This window comes from Terrapene carolina, unplaced genomic scaffold (assembly GCF_002925995.2).
Source record: "Terrapene carolina triunguis isolate 2854851 unplaced genomic scaffold, T_m_triunguis-2.0 Scaffold66, whole genome shotgun sequence".
Lineage (NCBI taxonomy): Eukaryota > Metazoa > Chordata > Testudines > Emydidae > Terrapene > Terrapene triunguis.
In genome coordinates, this window is record NW_020664417.1 from 89341912 (window position 1) to 89355456 (window position 13545).

Sequence of the window (13545 nt, forward strand, 5' to 3'; positions counted from 1 at the left end):
AATGAGACAGGAAATAATTATTTTCAGGGCAGTCAATTAAAAAAAATAGTTGCAATTAATTTTTTAATCGAATTAATTTGTTTTGAGTTAATCGGTTGAGTTAACTGCTGTTAATTGACAGCCCTAATTATTTTTCCAAATGATTTAGAGTGTACCCCTGTGACCAAAATCACCCTCTTTTTCTTGCTGGAGGTGTCTACTGACCTTTTCCATGGTTTTTCTTCAGGTCTGAAGCCACCCTTTTGTAGCCTTTCTTAGCTGTCCTCTGACACTTACCATCATTGGTGCTGTTTCTTTTGTTCTATTCTCTCTTGGCTTCTCTCTACCTTCCACAATTCATCCAAGTCTGTATTTAAACGCATCTTGGATTCCAGCATCTGAAGGGGTAATTTTCAAGGATTAAAAAAATCACTTCAACTCTGAGTTCCTAATAACTCCAGTATCACAGCAAACCATGTAAATGTTAACTGTTTATATAGGAAAAATCTGTCAAACCTTCAATACGAAATACTAATAAAATAAGGAGAAGTTTGGGCAACTTGGTTTCGATTTGAATCCCATAGAGTCCAAAATAAAAGGTGGCGTTTTGTGTGCTGGAAAAGGTTTCACTAATCACTACTGTCAGTTCTTTAGAATTTGGTAATTTTTTTGTCTCTGTGCAGTTCAGATTGAGTGCTCTGCAGACATTAAGACCCATCTCTTTCACTTGCACTGTGGTTGAGTGCCAACACATTTCTGTGCAATTCAGGAAACTCTGCTGGCGGGGATTCTAGTGCCATAAATTAATGGAGGTTGGGTTTTTTGCATAAGAGTTACATTCTTGATCTCTGGGATAGGATGTGCAAACCACCTTACATTTCTAGGATGGCCAATCAGTGAGACAGCATTGGTGGTGGGAGTCGTTCTTAGGTCTGGGGTATGAGATATGAATCAGTTAGCTATACAGAGGAACAGGTGGTCATATATTAAAAGTTTGCAGTAGCCCACACACACATGTGCATGGGAAAGGCTCTGGAACAGGATGGTTGTAATATCAAAGTTAGAAAGCATTGATTTATATTAAAGCTGTTGTCACTTTAACCTTTTGCACATCGTTTGTAGTAAGATTAAAATGAAGCCAACATTAGGGTGTTGAGAAGACATTGGATTTCAGCAGAACAAGTGTAGAAAAGATACAGAAAGTATGGGGTGAAATTGAGTAGATGAAAGCCATGGGAGGAACAGAGAGAGAGAGAATAATTGGAAAAAGACCATATAATAAATGACTGTATGTCTCAGTAATATGCATGCCATCTGAAGATAAACACATTCAGATTTGAAAAAAATAAATAAAAATACTAGTGTCGTTGTGCTGTAGAAAAAAGTACAAAGGAATAAGCACGGGTAAGGAAAAAAACCTAAAGCCCACAGAACATGAATGTAGATCAGCTCTGAAAACAGGGAGTGTGACACAGAAAAGTCAAAGTCACAAGTTGAAAGAAGATTGCAAAATACATTTAAAATAAACAAAAGTGCAAAATAAATGTTAGCAAAGGGGACTGGTGGGATGTCTAAATGGCAGCCAGGCTAATATATTGATTGAAAAGATCAATATATGAAATTAAATGAATCCTTTGTCTCAGAATTCCCCAAAAGGAGGATGCATGCAGGATAGGTGCCAAAAAAAAGAGACAGGATCCAGTCCAGGTCCCATTAAAGTCAATGGAAATACAATCATTTACTTCAATGGGAGCAGGATTAGTATCATCTATTTTACAGTAGGAAACCAAGATCATCCCAAAACTGATGTTCAAGAATCTGATACAGCACTCATTGAAATGATTTGGGAGGAGTCTTTCCATTTTCTTCAGTTAATGTTGCATCTGGCCCTAAAAAGCTGAAGAGTTGTAACTTGAAGGCTGCATGAAGTCTAAGCAAATATACTGAAGGAAGTAGTTAGAGAGAGCAATCATCAGATGTACTTAAATTTTCCTTTAGAAATGTAGGAAATACTTGGCGACTGAGAGATGAAAATGTGCTATGGATATTTAAGGAGGAATTTGAGTAAGAAAGAGGGTAAATAAGAGGCCGGGGTGAAATTCTGATTCTTTTCAAGTCCATGGCAAAACTCCCATTGACTGCAATGGAAGTATGATTTCATCCCAGATTTTCAGAAGTGTGTGTTCGCTATTACCGGGACAGATGCAGGAAGAAAAGATCAGAGGCTGAGAGGAGAAGAAGACTGCAGTGTTGAAGCTGAAGGACAGTCAGAGTATGGATACAGGTTTTTGCAATTTGGGAAGGATGAACTTTAGAGATGACACATGTAAAAGAGTGACAGGATTTAGCAAGAGGCTGGATGTGGGAGAGAGTAATCAAAAGCGACCCAGAGATTTATAATGTGTTGTTATTTATACTGTATCGTATACTTAAACTTTATTATTTAGTATACATGATATATCCATGTTTTATTTCATGTTGTATTTCCTACCCATTCTCTAGGTCGTATTCCAGACAGCCTGAAAAACTGTGTTAACAAAGATCATTTGACTGCAGCTACACCCTGGGCCAGCATGGATCCAGGAGTTGTTCATCCAGAGCTTAATGGTGCTGCATACAGGTAAGGATACTTAAATAGAAAAGGAAATGTCTCTTTATCTCAGAGACAACTATTCCAGCTTAAAGAAAAGAAAGAGCCACCATTTAATAAAAGGGTTTTGTGAAATTATTGTTGGGTTAGACCTGTGTGTGTGTGTGTGTGTGTGTATATAATATATATATGTATATAGATTTTTATTACTATATAATTGCTACATGCATGATTATGATTGACTGAAATCAGTGATGAAATGAGTCAGTATGCTTCTATTTGTTACCTCTTCAGAAGGCACCAATGCCAATGTTTGGAACAGGGCAGATGGTATGTGAAAGGGAAGTAATCCTGACTAGCTGCAATCAGTTCAGTGGAAGCTAATGTTCATTTTGCCGAAGGTGTTAATATGGCTGTAAGCCACAGCAGGGTTACATTAATAAGCTATTGGTACACATCTTAGTTGCTTTTAACTCCTTAAGATGTGTATAAAAAGCCCACCAATGCACTTTCTGGAGTAGCTCGTTGCTATTATAATCGTGTATGGATAGAGTGTTGTCTTAATTGTACGTTTCATTTATTTTTTAAATGTTCTTTGCAAAGCATTTTGGGGACTAGTCAATATATCCTCCCGCTGTAAGTAGTAGTTCATAGTACATTGATAAGATAAAATAGGCAGAAGTTTATAAATATTATTTCACTACTGTTTTGAATATCTCTATTGTTTGCTTATTTTATCTCTTTTGTAAATTCCTGGGACTGTTTTGACTGCTTTTTTCCATCTCTTTATCTGCTGATGCCTTAACAGTGGCTGTTCATGGCTCCAAACCAATTTCAAGCCATTTACTTTTATAAAAAGCAGATGCCCAGTCTTGCAACTCCTAGTTTAGATTTTACACTATGAATTGGGTTGAAAGTGGTTTACAAGGTCACGAAACCGCTGCTGTAAAGCAGTGTCTTGAGGGAGGGGGCAGTTCAAAACTGTCATAATTCTCCTTCAGTCCTTCACTTTTTTTTCCTTATCTTTCCCCAGCTTCCTTTCCTCCCACATGCTCCAAGGGCTGTTTATTTTCTTTGCCCTCCCTATCAGCATTTCCCCTCCCTCATAATGAGTGAAGGGATGTTGTGTGTGTACGTCTGTGTGTGTCAGTGATGAAGCCCTAGCTGTACACCAGCGGAAGCACAGTTGTAACATCATCCGAAAGATCCAAGTGACCAATCAGAATGTAGCTTTGGGCTGACAGGACCATGTCCTGAAAGATAAATAGGTATTTGAAATCCATTGGGACCTACGTGCCTAAATACCTTCAGGAACCAGGTCTCAGGGTCCAATGCCATCATCTATATATTGGCAAGTATTCTGTGCTTCAAGGAAAATATTAACTTTGTCTCGATCAAAATCTTGATATATACATACGGATCAGAACAATTTGTAATTTATTTATTTTTTTAAATGTGCCTATCCATTGCTCTAAGTACAAGAATACAACATATCAAAGAATAAAGCTATTTTTACTTGCCTCAACAGAAAATTAAGCATAGGCGTAACTGTATGCATGGAATAATTTCGTTTAGAGGATAGTTAAGCACATGCATAAGACTTGACAGGATCAGAGCTTTAATATGTATTTAATTGGAGTAATATTTTTAGGAACAGGAAAATGGAGAGTTCATGCATTCATTTTTTTTTTTCAAATGCGTGGTAAAAATTTAAAACGTTTCACAACTTCATTTGCCAGTTTCAAAGGAAAATTTGTAATATTTCCATAAATACAAACAGCTTTTGCATTTAGTTAAGATTTGCTAAATTCAGTAGAGAGGGCAATACTACTGAGTGATTGAGAAGAAAGTACTGTACAATTTCTTAATTTGGAGGAAGGTTTCTGAAATAACTTGATCAACTGTATCTGTACAAACCAATGTAGGATATTCTTTAAGAAATGCCAATGGGAACAATTTCCATATTGGTTATGGTGATACAAAAACATATGGATTTGAAGCTGAGGCTTTATGAAAGAATTAATTTCAGTAACAGTACTTGCTAGTTTTAAATTCCATACTGCTTTTAACACAAAAGTTAAATTGGTGGTTTGAAACAAGTATTTCTGTCTTATCTTCTGTTTCCAGTATGAGACTTTCATTCAGCCAGTTGAGTTGTGCAGTCTTTCACTAGGAGCATGATTTTTCAGATGTGCTAAAAACCATATGGATAAGAATGTGGATGATCATTTATATGTATAAAATGCAAATATGCTTTTTGGTGGACTAAAACTAACAAGAACATTTAATCCTGGAAATATCATTATTTGAATAGTGATAAGGGATAGAACTCCTAAGTGAATCAAATTTGTTGTTATTACAAGCAAAGAAGAACATTCAGCAATTACCAGCTGAACATAATCCAGATCAAATGCCTTTTGAAAGTCATAATATCCTGCAGAAAAGAAATCTCTCATTTATTGTATGCTAAACATGGATAGTTGGTCTGTTAAGAAGGTCAGGCAAAGAGGACTGTAGTTACTCTTCCAGAAGCAAAGATTAATGATGTTCCGAGAAGTTTGATGAATTATGCAAGAGAAATGGGAAGGAACCAACCTATATGTAATAGTCTGAGTTCTCAGGTAAAGTAGAGGCATACACTGCGGTGTATTATTGTTGTGTATTCATTATTGGACTAATTCTTAAATAATACACCTCTGCTTACTGTGACACAAAGTGCAAGATACAGCCAGATACATTGACATGACCCACAGTAGAGGCAGAGATCATGCAGTTTACAGATGTTGAAATGTCTTCTGCCTTCAAACAGATACAGACAAGAATAGCATAACCATACTTTTAGATATTGTTGTGACCTATACTGGAATAAATTATACAATGAATAGCATGTTAAAGAGTATTTAAAGAGTGATTCACACACTCTGCCTGGAAGAGAGAATCTTTAGTTAGATTATAAACGCTTTGGGATGGAGACATTCTCTTGTCATGTGTTTTTACAGCACCTAGCACAATAGGCCTGGGGCCTCTAGGTGCTACTACAATGTAAATAATAATAAAGTGGATTAAACTGAAAATGGATCAACAGTTGATTGTTAATCCCAGGTCAGAAGGTTAGAGATTTTGGTATAAAGTGCTATGTGGCGGGGAGCAGATTGAAAAAAGGTGAGATCAGCTACATCTTGGTTCTGCTACGGCAATTAGATTAGTTTGACACAATTACCTGGCTTGTTTTTTGGATTATTGATGCCAGAGGTGAAGGGTTGGGAGAGAGGGACTGTAAAGCTCTGGATAGAATGCATCTGCTGATTAACAATGTAAGAGAGAATGAAACAGTGAAGCAAAGAGGGCTACAAATGCCAGATGCATATATAAAATGACTGCTGAATTTACATGGCATGTGTTTAAAGGTAAGATGGATGAAAAGGTTGGAATAACCCTGTTATAGTTAAATCAGGGAAAATAAAGTGACGAGACAGAATTTATCAAAAGATCATGGCAAAATAAATTGAGGGTACAGGAGCAGTATTAGTGAGGCGAAGTGTGGCATCAGCAGAGAGACATGTTATCAGTATTTTGGTTGATATAACGCACAGTTTAGATTCAGGACAAAAGAGTAATTGTATGACTCTTGGAGGTTAGATTTATAAGAAACATTTTTCTGGTAAGAGGGGTTGAAGGTCAGAATTTGGATCACAGGATAGTTTATTACTAGTATTAATTGGGATTACTGTGCAAACACTAAAGGTGATGTGATATTCTGCAGGCAATGCATGATTTTCTCCACAGAGTTTGAAACAAACCGAGTTCATAACAAAGCAGTGATTAGTAGAGACTCCTGACCTAGAACCTATATGGTTTAAATGGTAGAGGCTGTCTGGAAGGAAATTTTCTGTGAAGAGAACACAACTTTGGAATTTGCTCCCTTCCTGATTTGTCAAAACCAGATTTGTTGACTGGGTGGGCACGTTGACAGGACAGTGTATTTCCATGAGTTTTTGTGGAATCGGCAGATTGTGAGGGGTTGATGTTGGAAGCTGGAGAATCTTTGTTGCAAGGGCTGCTATGTTGGGGGTGTCTTTTAGTTTGAGAATTATTGTCCTCTCATGGTATGTATTTTACTTTTTGTACAAAACACAATTGAATAAACCCTTTTCAAAATTAAATATGAATAAATAAAACAGTGCCCAGTTGTAAGGTATTCATAGGCTTTGAAGCAAATTTGATTTAATAAGATTCAAATTGAAGTACTGAAAGTAGGAACTAATTTCATTTGCAGTTGCCAATTAGTTCTAGAATAAACTCTCTGGAGGGGCAGAGTAGCGCTCTGTAAATTAACACTTGCAGAGTTCCATGGAAGGTACCCTGTTGAGTGTGGGTGGGGGATGAGGAATTAAATTTGTTGGCCTACAGATGGTATGATCCTCTAAATCAACAGATATCCCAACATTAGGAACAACATTATCATCTATGGAAGCCTCCACCAAAGTGACCAGGGCAACAGATAACTTCCTGGCCTGCCATGTCCTCCGCAAAAGCCATTCAGAGCTCTAGTTGTTGTATGGTGTTTGTGATGGGAATCTTCTATGGGATTCAGGTGATGAAGCAGAAAAGCTGCTTCCATTCTGCTTCCCCTCCTCTGAGTTTGCTGGCCAGTGGAGCCAAATTCCACCCTGATATTTAGAAAAGTTTCAATAGGCTCCAGTTGTAATTCCTGCCTTTTAAGTCTAAATGAGTAATAGGCCTGCAGATTATGCTGCTACTTTTAAAATAAACAACCTCATTAAGACCCTTGGGTAACAAAATGCTAGTTGAAGACAACAAAAGACAAGTGCATGTTTTTATGATTGGAGTGGGAGAGAGAATTATAGGATACAATACGTGGCTGGTATGAGAGAACCCCTAAAGGTGAATAGTAGGCATTTGGCTGAAGAGTAACATTTTTTTGGTAACATCACAAAAGAGGATAGACAGACATATATAGCTGTTGTTTAAATGTCAGCAGCACAGAATCTAGAGATCATGAGCTGCAGATTGACCATGTTCGGTGTCCTGATAATATCACAGCCACCATAAAACCAGACTGAAAATGTTCATCCCTTCCAGACCTCTACAATATTTACTTTTTATGGACAAGCATCAAGGTTAACAGAACTGAAGAACTGTTCACAGTTCTTTATTTGTGACCCCCATTCCTTCCCACATACTGAAGGTCTCTAGCAAGTTTGAAGTTCAAAAACCAAATCAAGTTTTTCGGGCCTGATTTTGCCACCCTTAGACTGAATAGAGCCTTACTCCATGAGTAGTCCCATTCGTTTAAATGAGGCTACTCATAGGCTAAGATATTCCACTGTGTTTTATAACACAGTCCTAGTTGACTAAGTTTGTACGTTTATTTTAAAAGAAAAGACATTGTTTCAGATTCACATGATCTTGAAACCCATTCAACTGATTTCAAAACTTTCAAAAGAATCCTTTGGTATGCTTCAGTCCCAAAGGAGAAATTCAGACAAGCCACGAGGAAAGGAAAATAAGGAGATGGGGTCATGGCACCCAATGAAGTCAATGGTAAGACTCCCAGTGACTGTGAAGGGTGAGGATCATAACGTCAGAACGGAATGGATCTTTCCATTATTGTTGTTGATATATATGTTGTCACTCATGCTGTCAGATGAACCAGCAAGCCAGGAATCTGAAGGAATTAGCAAATTCCCATTTCTAATCTGGTTAAAGTAAAGCGTTGATTACCTTAATTAACAACACCTGTATATGATGCCGTCATCTTGAGCTTTACATACACAAAACAAAAATCGTTGCCATTCTCCTTGAAGATGGCACAATTCCTGGGCCAGGTGGGCTTTGCCATCAGCCATCTCTGAATTTTAATTGTTCTCATTTTCCTCTCTTAGCAGGTATCCCCCAGGTGTTGTAAGCGTGGCTCCAGCTGGCATACCTACGGCAGTAGAAGGAATAGTTCCCAACCCCATGTCTTTATCACACGGCCTTCCTGCTGTGGCCCATCCACCACATGCTCCTTCCCCCGGCCAAACAGTCAAACCAGAAGCTGATAGAGACCACCCAAGTGACCAATTGTAGCCTAAGAAAACAGCATTCCCAACATTGGAGATTTCAACTTCAGAGAGTGTGTGGAAAAAATCTGGATTTTGAATAAAGGCAAAACCATGAACTTACAGGAGGAGACAATAATTGTTTTAGAAACTGGTCCAATATACAGTATACAAGGAAAAGGTGGGAGACAAAAAGAAGATTCGGAAACGTTTTTTCCTCCGTATAAATTGTAGTTTGTCCCTGTCCAGTGGACTGATTCACTGTTTCTGTGTCCTATGGGTTCTTTGTTAAGCAAGAGAAGTTAGTAGTTAATTATATCATGAATGTACTTGTCTGTGTACAGTTTTTAGAACATTAAAAAGGGTTTGTTTTGCTTAGCTGTCAACAAGGAAAAAACACATAAGGGAGGCATTCAACAAACCAATTTTGAGATTAAAATCCTTTCTTTTATATGTTAAAACATGCCCAAAAATGAGGCAGTTGGCAAACTTCTCAGGACAATGAATTTTTCCCATTTTTCTTTCTACGCCACACAGTGCATTGTTTTTTCTACCTGCTTGTCTTATTTTTTAGAATGATTTAGTAAACAAAAGAAAAAACAGTTTCTCCTTATTTTGGCATGAATTCCCTTATTTCAAAATGAAGACAACATTGCAAAGAGATTTTGAGGAAAAAAAAGGTTTTGTATAAACAAGCATTGTGCTTTTTGTCACCAGTTAAAGTATATATTATTGGTGGTTTGCGAAAAAGGCACTAGACTACTGAAAAGTAGCAGCATTTCATTGCCTACATTGATTCCTTCCTGGTAATGTGGTAGGCTAGCAATATTTTTGGTTAAAATCATGTTTGTGACTGTAACCATTTGTATGAATTATTTTAAAGAAATAAAAATCCCAGACAAATATCATATGTGTAAAAATTTTTATTTCTAGTAACTGTTTATTCAACTTTTATTAGGTTTCTTAGATGTAATTTTTTAAAGGATGCTGTCAAGTATTTCATTTCTAGCTTTACTTTGCTCTCCATTGTTTGTAATACCCTCTTGGGGGCTTGAAAAATAAAAATTCTTTCCATACCATTTTTCCCCTTTCCATTTCATAAATGTTGATCTTTACTCTGTGTTTCTAATGAAGTTTGAAATTAAGATAGCTTTTGATTTACTTCCTCGTTTTGTGCACCAGCATCATCAGCTACAGTATGGTAACAATATTTATTATGTTGTTGAGACAGCAGAGGGGGCCCAAGAGTAACAAAATAATAAACTTCTTTTGTGGAAGTTCTACATAAACACTGTGTGTTGTTTGGTTTCTTTTACTCTATGATCATGGAAAGGTGTGGCATGACAAAATTACATTGAAAACCCTGCCGATACGTCCTTCAAAACTGCAGAACCATGTTAAGGTATGTTGGATTTTGGGTGGAGCCACTTGGCCTTTACTTCGATATTGTTTTCAGGTGTCCTCTTATCTTGTATGCTTTTGTTTTTAGCTACTGCAGGAAGCAAACTCAGAATGGTGGGAAGCAAATCTTAAAAGTAATCTTTCTTAAACCATATCTGTTTTATTTGTGGAGCCTTATTCTCTGCAAACATGTAAGAACATAAGAACAGCCATACTGGGTCAGACCAAAGGTCCATCTAGCCCAGCATCCTGTCTTCCAACAGTGGCCAATACCAGGTGTCCCAGAGGGAATGAACAGAACAGGTAATCATCAAGTGATCCCTCCCCTGTTGCCCATTCCCAGCTTCTGACACCATCCCTGCCCATCCTGGCTAATAGCCATTGATGGACCTATCCTCCATGAACCTTACATAGTTCTTTTTTTTAACCCTATTATAGTCTTGGCCTTCACAACATCCTCTGGCAAGGAGTTCCACAGGTTGACTGTGCGTTGTGTGAAAAAATACTTCCTTTTGTTTGTTTTTAAACCTGTTGCCTATAAATTTCATTTGATGACCCCTAATTCTTGTGTTATGACATGGAGTAAATAACACTTCCTTATTGACTTTCTCCACACTATTCAAGATTTTATAGACCTCTATCATATCCCACTTTAGTCATCTCCTTTCCAAGCTGAAGAGTGCCAGTCTTATTAATCTCTCCTCATATGGCAGCTGTTCCAGTCCCTAATCATTTTTGTTGCCCTTTTCTGAACCTTTTCCAACTCCAATGTGTCTTTTTTTTTGAGATGGGCGACCACATCTGCACACAGTATTCAAGATATGGGCATACCATGGATTTATATAGAAGCAATATGATATTTTTCTGTCTTATTAGCTATCCCTTTCTTAATGATTCCCAACATTCTCTTTGCTTTTTTTGACTGCCGCTGCACATTGAGTGGATGTTTTCAGAGAACTATCCACAATGTTGAGTAGAGAAAATCAAAAGTCAGAAAGTGAAATCCTGGTCCCATTGAAGTCAATGGGAGTTTTGCTTTTGAAATCAGTGGGGCCAAGATTTCACTGCCTGTTTACCATGGCAATAACAAGCTCATTTCTACACCCTCACAAGAAAGCACAGAGGTAATACTGCAAGTTACTGCAGCACAGACAATTCCAGCTAGTCTCGTGGCCAAGAACTTGCAGAAAATCACACAGGGCCTTATGATGTGAGTAGGATTTTGGTTTTCGAATCCAATAGTTCATGTTCAGGAATAATCTTTGTAAATCTCCAAGTGTTGCTTTGGCATATACGAAAGTAAAGTAAATATATAACTTTGGGGGGCACTAAATCACAGGCCCAGTCAGGGTGATAGCCTTGGGATACCAAGACTTGCCCCTATCTTACACCTCCATTGGCCATGCGTTCGGATGCAGCCTAGACCAGTCAAGTTATTTTTTCCCAGTGAATCAGTAAATAGACCAACAAAAGAGAAATGAAGGCAACAATATATAGAGCAGGGGAAAGAGTTTGTGTAGAGCACGCAGTTAATCCCCAGCAGGGAGAAATTAAATCCCAGATTTGCAAATATTCATGTGCTTGACAGCAAGCATATATATGGTCCATTGGAATTGATGGGAATACTCAATGATTTAGTTAATGGTATAGAAAGAACACTTATAAAGTTTGTGGACAATACCAAGCTGGGAGGGGTTGCAAGTGCTTTAGAAGACAGGTTTAAAATTCAAATGGTCAAATTGGATGAAATTCAATAAGGACAAATGCAAAGTACTCCACTTAGGAAGGAACAATCAGTTGCACACACATAAAATGGGAAATGACTTCCTAGGAAGAAATACTGCGGAAGGGTCATAGTGGATCAGAAGCTATGAGTGTAACACTGTTGCATAAAAAGCAAACATGATTCTGGGATGTATTAGCAGGAGTGTTGTAAGCAGGACATGAGAAGTAATTCTTCTGCTCTACTCAGCATTGATTAGGCCTCAACTGGAATTTTGTGTCCTGTTCTGGGTGCCACGTTTCAGGAAAGATGTGGACAAATTGGAGAAAGTCCAGAGAATATCAACAAAAATGATTAACGGTCTAGAAAACATGTCCTATGAGGAAAGATTGAGAAAATTGTTTTTTTTTCAGTCTGGAGAAGAGAAGACTGAGCGGGGAACGTGATAACGGCTTTCAAGTACATAAAAGGTTGTTACAAGGAGGAGGGAAAGAATTGTTCTTTTTAACCTCTGAGGCTAGAACAAGAAACAATGGGCTTAAATTGCAGCAAGGGAGGTTTAGGTTGAACATTAGGAAAAACTTCCTAACTGTCAGGTTCGTTAAACACTGGAATAAATTGCCTAGGGAGGCTGTGGAATCTCCATCATTGGAGATTTTTAAGAGCAGGTTAGACAAACACCTGTCAGGATGGTTTAGATAATACTTAGACCTGCCATGAGTGAAGGGGACTGGACTAGATTATCTCTCGAGGTCCCTTCCAGTTCTATGATTCTCTGTTTAAAACTGAGCTTGTGCAGAAGGTGTTTTCAGGATCAGAGCCTAAGCAACTCCACTGATGCGTGCAGTGTGTAAGACTCTCCTTTTCCAATTAAATGCTCAGTTCTTTTATACTAATGTGTGTTACTTTAGCTTGTTGTTGAATTGTAAATTATCTGTGAGCTAGAGGCCCTCAAGCTTCCTGGGTTTTAGCTTTTTTAAATCTTTGAATTACTTATTTCCTGTTCTTTATAGAATACAAAATACAAATTTATTTTACAACCCTCAGTAGCTACTGGGCTAACGGTCTAAACACCCTGATGTATAAAAACAAGGGCTGGCTCTAATAACCAACGTCAGGGCTTCATTTCCTCAACAAAGTTTTGGAGGAAGTGTTCTTCTGTTACTTTCTGATCCCGCACTCCCACCTTGAATGATTCAAGAGTGCTTTTCGTACTCCTTGGACTTCCCAACTCTGAGTGCTTAACAGCTTATTCCTTACCTCTGTCAACGATCCCTTTTTCTTCTCATGTTTAATAATAGATATTTCAATACTCTCTCTTTCTTGAGTAAAAAGATGGCACTGCCAGTCATCTATTCTATTCCGCCAACTCCTACCTCTCATGCTGATCATAGATTCAGTCATAGATTTTAAAGTCAGAAGGGAGCTAATTATTAAATGACGCCTGACCTATATAACACAGACCATTGAATTTCACCCAATTACTCCTGCACTGAGCCCAATAACTTGTATTTGACTAAAGTATATCTCCCAGAAAGGCATCCTGTCTTGATCTGATGACATTGAGATGAAGAATCTACCACTTCCCATCGTAGTTTATTCCAGTGGTTACTTGCCTTGCCTATTAAAAATCTGTGCCCTCCATCCAATTTTAAATTTGTCCAGCTTCAGCTTTCAGCTATTGGTTCTTGTTTGGCCTTCCTCTGCTAATTTGAAAAGTTTTCTAGCACATGGTATTTTTCATATAATGTTAAGGCCAGAAGAGACTATCAGATCATCTAGTCTGA

At 37.8% G+C, this 13545-nt stretch overlaps 1 protein-coding gene across 7 annotated transcripts in view; it reads left to right on the plus strand.

Moving 5' to 3' along the window:
- Positions 1-9539, plus strand: part of CTBP1 (C-terminal binding protein 1) — an 85044-nt gene extending 75505 nt beyond the window's left edge. For 6 of the 7 annotated variants that reach the window (XM_029910621.1, XM_024201461.3, XM_024201462.2 and 3 more), the window contains 2 exons: positions 2482-2599; positions 8476-9539. In XM_029910621.1, coding sequence (XP_029766481.1) covers positions 2482-2599; positions 8476-8662 — 305 coding nt within the window. In that variant the 3' untranslated portion in view covers positions 8663-9539. The remainder of the gene's footprint in view (positions 1-2481; positions 2600-8475) is intronic. The other variant, XM_024201457.3, reaches the window with a different exon arrangement.
- The last annotated feature ends 4006 nt before the right edge of the window (positions 9540-13545 follow it).